The sequence below is a fragment of the Furipterus horrens genome, unplaced genomic scaffold (genome assembly GCF_987537825.1).
Source record: "Furipterus horrens unplaced genomic scaffold, mFurHor1.1.pri manual_scaffold_4, whole genome shotgun sequence".
Taxonomy (NCBI): Eukaryota; Metazoa; Chordata; class Mammalia; order Chiroptera; family Furipteridae; genus Furipterus; species Furipterus horrens.
The window spans coordinates 154,390,032-154,406,962 of NW_028327174.1; the positions used below are offsets into that span (position 1 = coordinate 154,390,032).

At 41.6% G+C, this 16,931-nt stretch overlaps 1 protein-coding gene across 1 annotated transcript in view; it reads right to left on the minus strand.

The window, feature by feature from the left end:
• Window positions 1-16,931, minus strand: part of DOCK8 (dedicator of cytokinesis 8) — a 206,887-nt gene that overhangs the window by 65,503 nt on the left and 124,453 nt on the right. The window contains exons 15-22 of the mRNA XM_090274147.1: window positions 13,105-13,222; window positions 11,632-11,702; window positions 10,530-10,668; window positions 9,666-9,767; window positions 6,659-6,754; window positions 5,744-5,978; window positions 3,164-3,328; window positions 1,902-2,071 (exon numbers count right to left, since the gene is read on the minus strand). Coding sequence (XP_090130273.1) covers window positions 1,902-2,071; window positions 3,164-3,328; window positions 5,744-5,978; window positions 6,659-6,754; window positions 9,666-9,767; window positions 10,530-10,668; window positions 11,632-11,702; window positions 13,105-13,222 — 1,096 coding nt within the window. The remainder of the gene's footprint in view (window positions 1-1,901; window positions 2,072-3,163; window positions 3,329-5,743; window positions 5,979-6,658; window positions 6,755-9,665; window positions 9,768-10,529; window positions 10,669-11,631; window positions 11,703-13,104; window positions 13,223-16,931) is intronic.

Consider the following 16,931-nt stretch of genomic DNA (forward strand, 5'->3'; position numbering starts at 1 on the left):
TCTGTGATGTTATTGGGAGAGCAGAGAAAATGTGTGGGAACAGCGCCTCTCTGTGGGTTAGTATGGTACTGTACCTAGCCCCCTAAACACTGTATTTAAGAAATTGTCAAAAACAACACGGACAAACTTTTCTCCCCTTGCTACAAAACAATTTGAATATTCTTGACCCAGTCCACACAGAAATTTAATATTTTCATTTTTATTTAAGAAAACTGTTATGATTAAGCCTGTCGATGCTAACTGTAGATCGCTTCACCCCTGGGCAATCAAAACGATATTGTTTCAAGGGACCTTAAATATGAGCTTGAACGTGGTATGCTGGCAAATGTTTAACAGCTAGCTCTCAGGGGTGAGGTGGGGCGGGGGCTGAATTGTAGCACTTGCCCATTTCTGTGCTGTAACTTCTTCCATCATAACTTATTTCAAGTCAACATGATGTCACTGAGCATAACATTGAGACATACAGTAGCAAACCATTATATACTATTTCCACAAAACAGCTACAACAGACACAAATAACCTCAAGAACATAGGTAATAGTAAAATGTAGTAGAATAATTAGAAAGGGATATTGTTTGAGGGGATAAGCTTTGTAAAACGGAATAATTCAGATTTATGGGCAAGCAGCAAAGGTAGTACAGAGAGTTCTAATGCACCCTTCTCCCAGATTCCATTAATGTTAATATCTTACATAAATACGGTACATTTGTCAAAACTAAGAAATTAACATTGGCACATTACTATTAACTAAACCACAGCCTTTATTTGGATTTCACCAGCTTTTCCACTAAGTCTGGTTTCTGTTCCAAAATACAATCCAGGATACCATGTTGCATTTAGGTTACCTTTCTTTAAGAATATAACTTATTTAACTGTCATTTTATATAATTTAATTTTTAATAATTCAGACTAAGAATTCATGGTAGCTTTGTTGGAAAAACCTACTGGATTATATACTTTGAGAGGCTGTATTTTATGGTATGTGAATTATATCACAATTTTTAAAAAGTTCAAATGAGAGACACTCTACAAAATACCTGACCAGTACTCCTCAAAACATCAGGATCACCAAAAAGAAGGACACTCTAAGAAACTGTCACAACCAGGAAGAGACTAAAGAGACATAACTACAAAATATAATGTGGTATCCTGGATGGGATCCTGAAACATAGAAAAGATATTAGGGGAAAACTGAGAAAAAATGACCTTTAGTTACTAATGCTAACATGTCAACTGGTTCATTAATTGTGACAAATGTACCGTTATAATGTACAGGAAAACTGAGTATGTGGTACACAAAACCATTCTATACTATGCTCAGAATAATTTTATAAATCTAAAACTGTTATAAAATAATAAAAAGTTTGTCAAGAAAAAGAAACAAATTCATGGCAGGAAACACAATATAGGGCAATTCACCAGAGCTCTCATGATCTCAGGGTTTATTTGTTTATAAAATGTGGCTGTGCTCTTTGGGATTACTGTATGGGATAATCAATCTAGAGATGCTAATGAATACAAAAGGAAGCTAAGAAAAAACAAAACAAAATAAAGACAACCTTTCCAGGCAACAAAAAGAAGTTAAAGCTAAATGTTTTTCCTTGAAAATAAAATGGATGATATTCATTGAGTCCTGTGGTTAAACCAGCTATGCCCTTAACACTTCCTTTCAGAGTGAACTAACTGAGCAGTTCCTCAAATGCCAGTCTTGCCTCTGCAACTTCCAGAATGACGCCAGTCGCTTCAAAGAAAAAAATATTAGTAACTCTAAAGCTGAGCATATGAAAACATTTGACCAACACCGTGGGCAGCCATAGTGGTTGATTTTGTGTTATTTCTCCAATTGCTAGTTAAAAATAAAAAAGCCTGCATCACTTTCCAGGATTTGACATCTTCCCTACCTTTGAGGACATGATGTTCTTAACTTCTTCGTCTGCTGGAGAGTGTGTCCCCGCAAGGTCTGGGTTGCTGCTGCTCATCACCCGGGCCTGCAGCAGTTTTGAACTCACAGCAGCAGCAGATGTGCGTCCATATGTGTGGTAGCGAGGGTCAGGGAGGGCAGCGGGGCCACCTGCACCCCAATAGGTACAGACATGTCAACAGGAAAGGGATCAGAGTCATTTACTGGGCTAGAGAAGAACTGAAGATGGATGGGATAGATAGTGGGATGAAAACCTACTGGATTAGAGCTTAGAATTAGGGTCTTATTATCAAATGCCTAGGGCAGGCTAGACAGGCAAGATTTGGGGGTAAGTAGATAGGATGTAAGGCAGAACGGAGTGGGGAGGACCGCGGTAAACTGCTGTTCAGCTCCAGCCTATTACTGCCACAGAGAGAAATAGCCCTTGGCGTCGGCAGAGCTTCTGATTTCTCAAGACAAGCTGGAAGTGTGGGCATTTTTTATTTATTAATATTTAAATGATGACAACTTTGCAAGTGATACAGTAAGTTTTCCTGAGATTTCAGAATCCAAGGAATCATCTGAACCTTACGAGGATAAGTGTATCTTTTTCACCTTTAAGTATTTACTTGTCTTCAGAAGTGATTCTGTGAGTCTATGATATATTATTAGTATTTTAAAAACTCAATTGAAATTGCAGGTTTACTTGAAATGGACTAATAAAAATTCCATTTCTCTTTATTAGGGTCTGGGACTTATAAACTCATTGATGCTACCTTTGATATCATACTGACCAGAAGTTTTGTTTGATTATTACCTATGTAAATAATTAAGAGTGGAGAAATAAATTTTTTTTTTTTAAATTTCAGAAATTTAGTTTGGGGGAAATGAGGAAAGAGGTTTAATATTTCATCCTGAAAAATGGGGGAGCTACTGTTTATCACTACTATCAAATATATATTTCCTTATCATTATTATCTTAGTACCCTAGGCATCTGTTGTCATTTCTCCATATTTTAAAAAAGAGATTCTAACTGAATCAGAGGTTACCAACTGAGTAAAGACCAGTGAGGCCTTATCAAAAAAGCAGGAAAAAATAAGCTTATTTCTAGATTTTTCATTTTAATATTCATGCCATTCTCTGTCATTCTGAAAACTATAATTTAACTTTGGCGCTTTTTATTTTATTTTGAATGACGCGGCAGTGGGGTGGGGTGGGGTGAGGGCAGCTGCCCGCAGACTGCACCGGGGAGGCCACACTACCTGACTTGGGCAAGTCCTTCTGCAGCTCCGGCAGGCGGAAGACGTAGTGCACGTAGGAGGCCAGCAGGCAGTTCCTCCCGTGCTGGTCTTTGCTCAGGTCCTTGCTGTTGTGCAGACTGTTGGCGATGGCCACCACAGACTCGAAGGCAAACTGGGAGAAGTTGGCTGAGGATCCAAGATAAAAATGGGCAGCTTCACAGTTAGTTGGTCCTTACTGAACCCAAGGTAAATCCCTCTCCGGGGCAGGGACAGGGAGTCGTCGCCGCTGGGGAAGATGGTGGGCTGAGGCGGAGTGCTGCGGAAGCTTCAGCTTGCTGGCTCTGCTTACTGCCACTGATGTCCCATTTCCTCCCTCATTTTCCACCTCCCGCCAGCACTGTGGTTTTTCATGACACCCTCCCCTCTCTAAAGCATGATCTGGACTGGGGCTACTCAGTGAGGTCCACACTGACATTGTCAGCATCACCTGGGACCTGTTAGATGTGTGGAATCTCAGGCCCCGCCCCAGACCCACTAACCCAGAATCTGCCTTTAACAAGCCACCCAGGTGATTCTCGTGCGCACTATGGTTTGAGGTGCACTGTCGCATCTTGGTGGACAGATTAATCCAAAAACGTATGAATATGATGTCATTCCCCATTGGACCTTTCCAAAGGATTGGTTTACCATATCCACTCTTGCTCTGGAGGTCGGCCCTCCACAGTCTGGCTCCACCCACTTATCCAACCTGAGACCCTTTTCTGCTCAAACTGAACTTCCCTTAAAGGAGGCACTGATTGTATTATCCCCATCACGTCTGCTCTTTCTCATCTCTGCGATTTTGCTGACGCTGTTGTCCTCACCTAGAAAGCCCTCCTTGCTCCCACCTGCAAAACCACACCAACCCTTCAATGCTCAGTTCAATCCCATCTCCTCCACAAAGCCTTTGATACCACCCAGTACGGGTCTTAAGAGACACCAAATCACAAGGTTCTTTGGCTGTTTCTGGTGGAAAATCCTGTCTTTCTCAGTAGGCTGGAAGCCCTTCCAAAGCAAAGTACATTTCTCCTACTTCCTTGGCTCCCCACTGAGCCTTCCATAGTGCCAGTCACAAACAGGTCTGAATAAATGCTCGTAGTCTAAATGCATCTACCTACTCTGCCTGTTCTAACACGCTGTTGTCCCCACACGATGAGGTGGCAACTAGCTACGGAGAAGGGGCTCAAATTGTGTGAATGAACATTCTGGCTAGTACACAAGTCTATATTAAATAACTGAAACATACAAAGTGGTGTGTCGCATAGGTGGGGGCATAGAAGGAAATCTAGGGGTAGGGTAGAGGTCACTGCTCTGTAGGAATCTAGCTGGAGAGGTAGCAGCTACATGTGTGAAATATAGCCTACAGCACAGGATGTCTTACCTGTGGAACCACAAAAGACACACCCCAGCATACAGTGCAAATGAGGGGAGTAAGAAGACACACTCTTCCCTGGCCCACGAGTGCAGCAAGCACCCCCTTTGCCCCAGCACCACCACTAATTTACTCATGTTCCATAGCCCAGCGGAGCCATTTGTTTCTTTCCTCACACTCCCATGCTTTCCTGGTTCTCTGCTTTCGCCACTCTCATGTCACTGTCCCCATTTTGGCTGCTTTCTCTCTACTCCTCCTTCAAGGTCATATCAAACACTTATCTTCTTCCTAGGGGCCTCCTTCGTCCTCCCAGGCAGGTGTTTTCATGCCTCCTCTCCCCCAATATCTAGCTGTGTCCTTTTGAGAATCCCTGCACTGCTGCTCTTCGCTATATTGTAAGTCCTCTGAGGTCAGATATGCTCTTGATCATTATTGTGAAGCCTACAACTGTTAGCTCGGTACTGGGAGCAGAGATGGTACCCAAAGACCTCTGCTGGCCTCGGCAGCACAGGATAAGACGAGCCCAGCTGAAAGCAGTGTCAGACAAAAGTGCCCTACAGCAGCCAAGTCTGCCCCTACAGGAGTCACGAAGTTTTACACGTTGTATTGAATGTTAATTTGTTAAAAGCAAGCATTTAAAATATGCTATAAGTCAGAAGATAGATGAGTGGTTGCTAGGGGCTAAGAGGAGGGGTGGATGGGGAGGGACTGCTAAAGTCTGGGGTTTCATTTGGGGCTGATGAGAATGTTCTGGAATTAGACAGTTGTGGTAGTTGCACAACCTTGTGAACATATTCAAAACCACAGAACTGTACACCTAGGTGAATTTTGTGGTGTATACATTACATCTCAATGTAAAAAAGTGATCACATTACATTTCCATTTAGAATTCCTTTCCTTCCATTTAATATGAGTTGTTCTTTTAAAACATTATATTTCCATGTTGGTCAAGAAAATAAAAACACAAGAAATTAATCAACTACCAGGAATGGAATTTGAAAGATTGCCTCTAATAATTTCATAAATTTATTTTAAAGACTATGATTTTAAGCATTCAATGTTAATATTTTTTTTTTTTAACACCCTGGGAGGGTCACAAAATAGCATTGGACTTGACCTCCCTTGGACTCACATACTGTCCCTGCTCCCGGGATTTCTGGGAAATCATGTTTCCTGACACAAGGCCCTACCTGTCTGGCCAGCGATGACCATGGGCTGCACAGACAGCTGGAAGAGCTTGTCCAGCACCAGGTGCAGGAAGAGCACAAGGGGCTCCAGGCGGGAGGAGTTGAGGCAGATGATGCTGAGCTTCAGCTCATGCTCCAGCGTTGTCTCACTGATCTTCTGGTCCAGCACGCGGATGGGGAATGTCACCTGGCTCTCCAAGGAGTGGCAGAGAGTGAAGAACTTCTCCAGGTGGTTGTCCTGGGAAGGCAGACAGCAGGACTCATGGGTCTAACCCCATCAAGGCTCACCGGTGGATTCATAAACACAATCAAATAGCCCCTTATAGGCAGAGAACCTCTCATCCCATGTTTTAGACCAGAAGTTCTAAGACATGGATATTTCAGAACAAGGTTATGAGCTACTTTGTAGAATGGTGTGCACAAAATAGAACCTCTCAATAATAGTTAACCGAAGAAAACAATTTGGATTCTGACATGTTCTGTAAGCGGAGGGAAGCACAGTAGGTAAGCATACACAGACAAAAGTGGGTCTACGCAGGTGCAAAACTCAAAGTGGCAGGAAAAGGAGGGAATGTATGAGTGGGGGAAGAAGGCTGGTGAAATGGCAGAATTACCGAGGGAAATGAGAGAGACTTCAAATGAAGTCTCCCCACACAATTTCTCAGCCAACAGTGCAGGGAATGGGCTACTTCATTTAGTTGCTCAACCTCTTTATAAGGTCATCCTGTTCAAACAAAAATTAAACCTGAACAGTCTTGTAAGTTCCCCCAAAGAACTAAAGGTTATTTTTGCTTTATCCACGCCCAAAGCTTTGCATTGGTCTTTTACTGGACTGTCCATAGAAGGTAGTCTGCTGCACCCCCACCTTCGTTATCGGCCTTCTGGCTCTGATGCGAAGTGGACCTTGATGTTCCTTACCTGGGTGTGAACAGAAGAAACAGCTTGCACTTCAATATTAAATACTCCCTTATGTCCTTCAGCCCACTTAATGGGAGGATTCTGTAAAGGGACTTTCTGTGTCAGAGGAAAAAAAAAAAGAAGATAACAATTCAATCCCCTTTTCTGATTATTAACAAGCAGTGTGAAGCAACTTGGCTGTAAATGTCAGTTATAAAAACAGAAAACTCCCTGGAAAACTAATAGAACTGGCCTTGGGGTTAGAAGCCCTGGTTCAAATTAAGCTCTGCACTGAACTAGTTACTTTTACTTTAACAAGTCAATTAAAATCTCTGGACCTCCATTTTCTAGGGCTGAAAGGCAGGGTTTGAACCGAGGGATCTGTCTTTAAGTTCCCATCCAGCATTGATAAATCATTGATGCTAGGAATTAAAATCTGTGATTTCCACATTAATCAGGAATGTCAAGACAAAGGGTAGATATCTTTACACAACATAAAATTGTAATGCTTTTGAGCTCCTACAATTACTTTCCCTTTTAACAAAATGTTTCCAAGTAGCAGTCCTGCTAGGCTCCTGTTTTAATTATGTAAGTGACTCTTTCATACTATTTACGTATCAATAGCTCTATAGTCTGAAGAGACCATTTCTTGCCTTAAATTCCCACGGAATTACCTTCGTCTAGAGACGTCAGATGACACTGGGTGAGGAGGGCCTAGCCTGCCACAGCCAAGTGAGGGTGGATTTTGCATCTGTTGCATTGTAACGGAGGGAAGCGTGCTGTATTTGCAAGGGTTGGATGTGTGTGGATGGGGTGGGTACTTTGGGAAATATCTAAGAGTCACAAACCGGGGTCAAAGCAGGATCCAGCCCACAGACAAGTTCTGTTTGGCTCAGTGTTAGAAAGTTTTTTGAATCGGTTGCCAACATTTAAGTCAGAAAATTTCCCATGAAAGCCTATTTGTCTAACTTCTTTTGAGGACTATTAGATATGAAGACATTGGGCTTGCATCCCAGAAGGGCACTGATCTGTGGCATGGAGGAGCATCTGTGACCTTCAGTGGGCGATCTCCAGCATGAACAAACTCCACCAGGACCTGGCACTCACTGAGTCCAGCTCCTGGGGACACTGGAGTCTGCCATTTACGGTTGTAAGCAGCAGGGTCCACTAAAACATAAATCGTGAGCCACATGTCACTTAAAATTTTCTAGTAGCCACATTAAAAAATTTTAAAAAGAATGTGTGATAGTAATTTTAATATTATGTTTTATTTAACCCAATATAGTCAAAAGGTTACTGTTTTGATATGTAATCAATATAAATTATGAAAGAGATATTTTACATTCTTTTTTTCTATTAGGCCTTTGAAACCAGGTTTGTATTTTACACTTATAGCACATCCCAGTGGACAAACCACCTGTGACTAGTGGCAACTGTCTGGGACAGTATAGGTCTAAAGGATATAAGGAGGGGATGAGGGTATATCTACAAAGATCGCTTAAAGCAAGAATGAAAAAGGAAATAATATTTACTCAAACATAGCATCTGATGATTGATATGCCTTATTCCACTGAACGTTCACAGCAGCCTCATGGGCAGGCGTGAGCTAGTCTCACCTCTGAGACGCAGAGAGGGTAAGCAATTCATCCACGTGCACACAACTAGGGAGCGGCAGAATCTGGATTTTGGATCAAAATTTGTCCCTAAAACCCAGGTCTGTTCTGCAGCATTAAGGAGATCATTGAGGGTTCCAGGAAATTAGAATGTACATGATTAAAAGGTGGTTTTGAGGGCATCAGAAGGGGCTATGTGTCCAAATCATAAAGGGTAATCAGGGACTGGCTGTGAACGTACTCAGGTGGTTCTGAGGAGAGCAATTGTGGTCTAAAGCCAGGCACCTGGCTGTGGACCGGGGCCAAGAAAGCTTCTTTCTCCAGGGAAAAAAGGAAATAAGAGAAAAGTGGGATAGCCTGGGGATGAGGGATGGGTAGTCAGAGCAGGGAAAAAAGTTCACTATTAAGGTTGGAACTAAATTAAAAATCCTGGGAAATTCTTCAACTTGAAAATTACAAAAGAAAAGCAAAAGCAATGAAGGGGAATCAATATAGATAAAAAGAGTCTTAAAAGACAACTTAAGCAACCAATAGCAATGTATAGAACTTATTTGGATCCTAATTCAAACAAACAACTGTAAACAACAATATGACATTAATGAGATAATTGAAAATTTGATCACTGACTGGACATTTGAAGATATTAAGGATGTATTAATTTTTAATGTATAACAATGGTATTATGATGGTTAAAAAATAGCCCTTGTCTTTGAAGATATATACTAAAATATGTATAAATGAAATGCTATGATGTCTGAGATTTTCTTCAAAATAATAGCTATTGAAATCAACCAAATACAATTAAAAAAATAAAAACAGACATAAACCTATGCCAACCAGACTGAGAACATGAGCGCTGGTCTACTGGGCTCCCTTTTCATGGTTGTATTGCAGCAGAGAGGGTGGGTGGGAGGCAGTGAAGGAAACAGGAGGAGGGAAAGACTGCTGGCATTGGCTAAGGAATAAAAGCCCCGCTACCCATCTGAGGACAGTGACAATTGACCCAGAGGAGAAACTGATGGAATCTAGCCTGGGAACCTTTCCTCAGGATCCATGCTGACAATAGCCGTTGCCACAGTGGGCTCTGTTTGCCTCCCCCTGCATAATTTCATAATACCTTATTCTGGGAGTCCCTTTTTGTAGGAAATGCAAGGTTATGCTGCCTCTGGCACCGGCTGCATTTACTAAACATTCTGAATTGGCAATTTCTAAATAAGTGAGTTTTCATGGACAGTTGTTTTTCCCATCCTGTCAGAACCTTGTGTTCTCAGAAAACACCATATGCTGACAGACTACTGTTCCCAAAACCATGCTGAGAACCCTCAGTCCTGTTGAAGGGAGTGGGAAGTGCATCTGGGAAGATGGTCCTCGACCACGGCTGGACAAGAAACGGCAGTAGCCAGCTTGCTGGTTACCTCTGCAGAATGCATGGAGTAGTTGGGTGGCAGCTTCTCCAAGGCAACTGGGAGACAGTAGGATCCAGTTTGAAGACGTTCATTTAAGAGAATTGGCAGCCACTGAAACAGATGATGTAAACAATAAAGTGGAATTTATCGCTACATAGAATTCTGGCAATTTATCTAGTTCACAATAATCACATGCAACTAAACAATGATTAGATATTGACCAGGACTCTTTTTGGCAGTAACTCCTGTCAAGTTCTTTGCATTTTAAATGATCTGAGAGCTCCTGAGATCCTGCTAGCAATGGTTTAGTGCTTTCTGAGCCAAAGCAGTAGCATTCTTCTTTAAAGCTTTTGTTTGTGTCTGAACAACATCAATGTTTACGTTAAGTTTTATCTTTTTTAAAGAAAAAACTTTTTTTGTCCCCCGGAGAAAAACAAGCTAGATTTACATAGGTGTTGGCAAAAGTAGGTTTACAGATATGAGTATGTGAAACACAGAGTTTATTCTTGTGTTATTATTTATTAATTCTTGTATTATTTTCTATGCAAACAACTGTAAATCTATTTTTCCCACCCTGTATATGAAGCATATATAAAAATTTTGGAAATACTAGATATTGCAATGTTTGTTTTTTGTTTTGTTTTTTTTTAAAGCGAGTATTCCTTCAATATGTATTTCCCACTAGCTTTCCATTCCTGAAATTTGTCATTTGCTAAGTCAAATCATCTCTGCTCTTTGCTATAATCTGGTTTGGTACATTCTGTTACTTCTAACAGGAAAAAGCAATTGAATAGAATTTAGTTGTTTATCTCTGCAGGGACCTTGGATGCACCAAGATCTTCCATGAAAATCGGCAAGTTGAAAATGACTCACTGAATATCCCAGGAGACTTTCTACGGAGGCTCCTTGCTTCTGCTGACAACTGATATGATAGAAGGTGAACAGGAGGTGGTGATTTACTGTGAGCTTGGCTGGGAGCTTAATTTTCACTTCTTCATAGAAGTCAGGAGACCTGTTTCAAAAGCACATTACATACACATAACTTTTAGGAAGAAGGATGACTTCTCTAACTATAAATTGCAATGCAGCAGGCCTTTTATTCTTCAGCATTTGCCTGCTTGATGTTTTGCTTTTCATTTTACATCGTTCTGCTCCTAAGCTAGAAGTCCTTGAGACCAAGCTTATGTCACTAGATACACTTCACTTCCATACGAGCACTCAGAAACTAAAGACTTCAAGGTAGAGCAGATTTCCACACACAATGGAAAAATTCAGTAACTTAAGTTGAAAAGGGGATGAGGTCCAGTGTCCTGCGGTGACCTCCTTTTCTATCTCTACCCCAAGAAGAAAGACAAGCACATCAGAGGATTTGGGGGAAAGAAATGAATGATGCAGGAGGAAAAGGATCCTGATTTTACTGAATTACAAAGTCCCAGATACTTCACCAAGGGCTTCATGTACATTACCATGTAGTCCTCAGCCCAACTCAGGAACATGGGCTCCGAGGAAGACATAAGTGGGTCATGGTTATCAGGCCACAATCAAACCCAAGTCTGTCTGACCCAGTACAGATTGCCCTCCCCTACCTGTAAAATGTGAATAGTAATTTCAACATTATTTTGGAACTCAATTTACCCACATAATCATAAGTGCTCCATTTTCCCTTTGCTCCACTTAAATTTTCTTAAACTAGGTAGTGGTGCAGCTATAGAATGGTGTATAGAAGACAAAGAGACAGAAAAGGAGAGCTGGATTTTTGTTTCTGACCCCCTCCAGTAGCTCAAAGCTCTTCTTCCAGTCTTAGTAAGTGGCAAAAATGGGGCATTTCCAACACAGAATCATGGAACTAGCATGAATTCCCTTTGGCCCCGAGTCTCTGAATTATAAAAACCATTGGAAGGAATCAGAATAGGATTCAGACAAGCCAGGAGATAATGAAACAATCTTGACATGAGTTTAGAACTGAAATACTTACTTATTATGATATGTGATGGCTGTGTACACTTCCTGCAGAAATTCTGGCCCATTAGACTTTCCAAAGATGACCTATTCACCAATACAGAAAGGACCAAATTAACAGTGATATTGGGTACATCAGGTTAATCAACATCAGCCCAAAGGATGTTCTGTTCTCATAAGCTATATTTTGTAAATTAAGAGTGCTGAGCTCTACAACTAGTCCAATCACAAAGATTCAAAAGAACTGGCTGCAAAGGGTAAAGACAGGCCCCAAGGGGCTATTTTAGTGACCAAGGGCCACAGGTCTGTAAGACTGGAAAACCAGGGCTCTGTCCACTCTGCCTCACTGCCTAAAGTTCTATACTTTTGGGCAAAGTCATATCATTTTGTCCTCAGTTAAATAGCCCTGGTCATGTCTCCCTTCCCTCCAAAGACATGGATGGGCCTGGTCACTGAGGTGATCAGGACCTTCACTGCCCACATGTTTGTGCTATTTAGAAAAAGACACCTCTTGGGCCGGTTTCCCCATCAGTACACGATTTGACGAGTGGATTCACCTTTGGGCAGAGAAAACAAGGGCCCTTTCTGCTAGGTGCAGTCATCCCGTTGCTGGGTCCCAGGGACTGGTGAGGAGAGAACACGCTGGAGTTTGGTCCCCACCCACCCCTGGCTGGGCACCTTGGCTACATTTGGATCTGCACAGCTGTACCTGGCCACTCTGGTGGACTTGCCATGAGCCAGAGCAGAGGCTCAAGGGAGTCCTCCTCTAGGATTTCTTTCGCACCACCATTGCAAGAGAATACTGTACCTTGCATTGGGAAGGCAGATGAGACTTTAGGAGGATTTTATTTAAAGGAGATATTTTAAGAATGGAAGCACTGAAAAAAATTATTTCAGTAGAAAGGTATAGAAATTGAATTCTATGACTTACAGAAAATAGTAATAGCTAACAATACAAATTCTGGCATTTGGGGGTTCCTTAGAGAACACTGTATTATATATTTATTTGATTTATATTTTGCCTCAGGATGAACATCCAGTCCCCAAAGGTGTTGAGATGGTGTGTGTTTAATATCTTTAGGCGTATTTTACATTCATTTCTGGATGTGGGCTGGGGCTTGGGTAGTGTGTGCTGCCGCATGCATCTGAAGCGCAGCAAACGGGGCAGGCATGCTGCGCCCATCTCTCCACTTATGCTGTGACGGTGGCGTGAACTTTATGGTATTTGTCAGTCTTCTAACATAATTTGCATTTCAAACTTTCATAACTTCTCTGGAATGAGTTAGGAAAGAAACTTTGAATTGAGACTGACCCTGTTTCCCCATCACTATGCTGGGACCAATAGTGGACTAGCCACACAGGCCTCTGCACAGGCTGAGCCGAAGAGACACACTCAGTACGCTCCTGAGCCCTGGATTTTGACCGTGTGAACTGACAAGGGAAGCTCAGCACACCTTGGTCTGGGGCAAGTATTTATTTCCTTCTTTACCGGCATAGCGTTGCTGGCATCCTCTCCACACATAAACTGGATCTTTATTGTAATGTTCCGGGCAGATGCTAGTTTGTTAGCAAAGTTCAGCCTCTGCGGGTAGACATAGAGAAGGTTTCTGGAAAAGAGAAGATGAAGAACCAGTGATTAAGACCTAGTGCTTGTTTTAACTAGGTTCTTCACTGAATGCTAATGCCTGCACTCGTGAGGTGATTTGTCTGAAGGAGGTTTTCATTTTAGAAATGAATTATTTTTGGAGGATTGAGCAAGATGCTGTTGCTTCTTCCCCTTCAGCTGCAGTCATCTGATTATAAACAACAGTGTTCTTTGTTTTGTTACCTCTAATAATGTGTCTGCTGCAGCTGAGAGGGTCTCAGTGTTGTGGGTGTGTAAATCTGCCCAGGGGCAATCATGTCTGGTGCACAAAAAAAAAGCAAAAAAGGTCCAGCTCATTTTAAACAAAATTCATGGCCATAGATGGTGGCCTCATTTCACTTCCTCTCTGGTTTCAATTTTCTAAATGGCATGACAGTCTGTATTGGTTTAGCGTTCTTATCTAAGAAGACAGTTCAAATGAGCTATATTACAATAACACAATAATGATAAAAATGATATATCCATTCAACAACTTCAGGACAGGTTATGGGTTCAGTAGAGTTTTGCATATTTTTTCTCTATTTGCATTATCACTAGTATATTCCATTAAAAGGTAAGCTCTATGAGAATAGAAATTTTTATCTGATGTTTTAAATTCACTAATGTATCTCCAGCAGCTAGAATAGTATCTGGGACATAGTAGCCATAACTAAATCTTTGACGAATAAAAAAATGAAGGTGCATATTTTTAATGAGCTAAGCAGACACTAGGTTAGAGGGTCTAGGAATCAGGTTTTTTGTCTTTTCTTTTTCATATTATAGTCTAGATGAACTTTTAGAGTGAGTTTAAATTTTTATTATGTAATATATTTCATGAGGTTTATCATTGTTAAAAGCACAGATATGTATTTTACTGAATGTTATACAACCTTTAGTCTTACACCAGATATGAAGCAAAGACTAATTCCATCACAAACAGAAAACCACATCACAAACCAGCATTGCTTAGTCTGTTCCACAAAACCTCAGGGCTTTGCAAAATGTTAACAAGGGTGTGAGGAAGAGGAGGAGGGGTCAGTGATGAAATGCTGTTGGAAAAGCCTGTATAAACCAAGACAAACAGGTGAATGTGCCTTGTGAATCTCTTAGGGGGGAAAAAACTCTGCTCTTTTCCCCAGATTTTTGACTTCAGAATTCATTTCATTGATTTATTCTTTCACAGTATTTTTCACAAGTTTAACATTCTTAGGAATCATTTAGAAAAAAACTGAAATAGCTTTTATAGCTACAGAAGAACATTCCACATCAAGGAAGGAAAAGTTGGAGCACAAGAATTCTCTAGTGAAATGTCCCGCACAGTAATGAATGCTCTCAGGTATTCAAAGAGAAAAAAAAAAACAATCTTTGAAAACTGCCAAGAACACACAGGAGCTGTTACTCTTTGCATGTGCAAGTTCAAAGGCCACGGAGGCAAATAAATAGTATTCCTATGTCTTACTCAAGCACAGTATCTATAGTGGGAGACTGACCAGAGGCAGAATAGCGATGACAGTGCTGGGAACAGATGTGGGTTGCTGTAACCTATAACCTTTCTAGGCCACCCTGCCTCTTGCAGATCATTACCCTGGTAGAGTAGTGACTGGCACCACATTTCCCCTCACTTGCTGGTCTTTGTTTCCAGCTCTTTCTAGCTACCATCCAGTCCTTGTGTTTTTAACAGGGTCACACCTTGCTATAAATGGTCAACTGCATTGACCACTTCCTGCAGTCTGGTGAAAAAGAAGATAAATGCAAGACAAAAGGAAATGAATTAAATTTAGATGATGGGCAGAATAAGAAATGAACTTCAAATATCAGTGACATGGAGATGGCCTCCCAGGAAAGCAGGCTGTGGCACAACGAAGGGATTAGCATAAAATTCTGGGGTGTGCAAGAGAGGAGGCACCTAGTCCACGCCCCGACTTTTAAAGACGAGAAACAGGCCCCGAGAGGTAGCGTGCCAGCTCACTTTGAGTTAGCCACAGGGTGGGCACAGCACCCAGCTGAGTGCTGCTTGGATACAGCATGGCTGTCTCAGTGACACCTTGAAAATCCTCCTCTGTCAACTGAGGGGGCTCCACCTTGATGCAGGCAGGTGTAGTGAACCTCAGACGCCATCAGGAGTGGACATGGATGTAGTAATGATGACAGAAGGCAGTTCACAGTTGGGTACGGGGGTGTAGGTGAGGTGTAGACCCCTCTCTGCTCGCTCTTATGTATCTGCTACCACTCCCATCAGCAGAGCAAGTGCTTACTGAGCAGCAGTGTCGGGGAATGGTTAAGGGTGTTGGCTTTGGAGCCAGAGAGCTGGCCTTGGGCAGGTTACTCAGTCTTCCCAAAGCCCCTGTGGGGCTAATAACTGTGCCTACGTCCTAGGATTGTGGTGAGCATTAACGAGTAAGAGCTTAATAAATGATATCTGATTATTTCCTCCATAAAGCTAATAAGTTACACACTTCCACCTACACTCCCTGGTTCAAACCACCCTCATTTCTCACCTGGAGAAGATTTTCCAACTCATCTCTTGATTTCTACACATGCCCCTTACAATCTGGTCCTTACATACTGGTCAGAAGGATCTTGCAAAAGTGTTAAATAGGTTATGTCAGGTCCTAACACGTTTCCCAAATTTCATATCATGGGCCTATACGATCTGGCCTTTGGTAATTTCTCTGATTTTACCACTCACCACTTTCCCACAACTGGTCTTTTTCAAGGCCTAGAACTTGCCGAATTTATTCTCACCTTGTACCCTCTGCCCCCTCTGCCTAGGAGAGCGTATCTCAGTTTGCTATATAACTAATTCCTTCTCATTTCTTGGGTTTCGGCACACATGTTGTGGCCTCAAAGAGGTCTTTCCTACCATCCTATTTAATTGGTCATTCCACTCACACATTCTCTCTCTCTTTTATAATGATATTAGTATAAATACATGTGATGATAAAAGTAATATATGATTATAAAAATAATATGTATCAATTAAAAAATAAGTTGAACACTTGACAAGTACAGAAAAGAAAGAATAAACTGATGCCCTGACCCATGTGGCTCAGTTGATTGGGTGCCATTTCACAAAGCAAAAGGTTTCTGGTTCAGTTCCCAGTCAGGGCACATGCCTGGGCTGTGCATTCAGTCATCAGTGTGGGCGCATACAAGAGGCAACCTCCCTCTTATAAGAACTACACTGTTGTCTGTGTCTGGCCCCCTAACCCCCTCCCCTCTGACTGCTGTCAGTCTGTTCTCTGTATCCATGACTCCATTTCTGTGTTGTTTGTTAGTTTATTTTGTTCACTAGATTCCACATATAAATGAAATCTTATGGTATTTGTCTTTCTCTGACTGGCTTATTTCACTTATCATAATACTCTCCAGGTCTATCTATGCTGTTGTAAAAGGTAAGATTTCCTTCTTTTTCTTTTTTCTTTTCTTTTTTTAAAGCCAAGTAGTATTCCATTGTGTAAGTGCACCACAGCTTTTTTATCCACTCATCTACTGATGGGCACTTGGGCTGCTTCCAAATCTTGGCTATTGTAAAGTGCTGCAATGAACATGGGGGTGCAGATATTCTTTTGAATCAGTGTTTCGGGATTCTTAGGATATATTCATAAAAGTGGAATTTTTGGGTCATCAGTCTGCTCTTTTTCAGTAGGAGCAAATCAGTGTGGCAGGGGGAGCTAAAGAATGGGTTAATA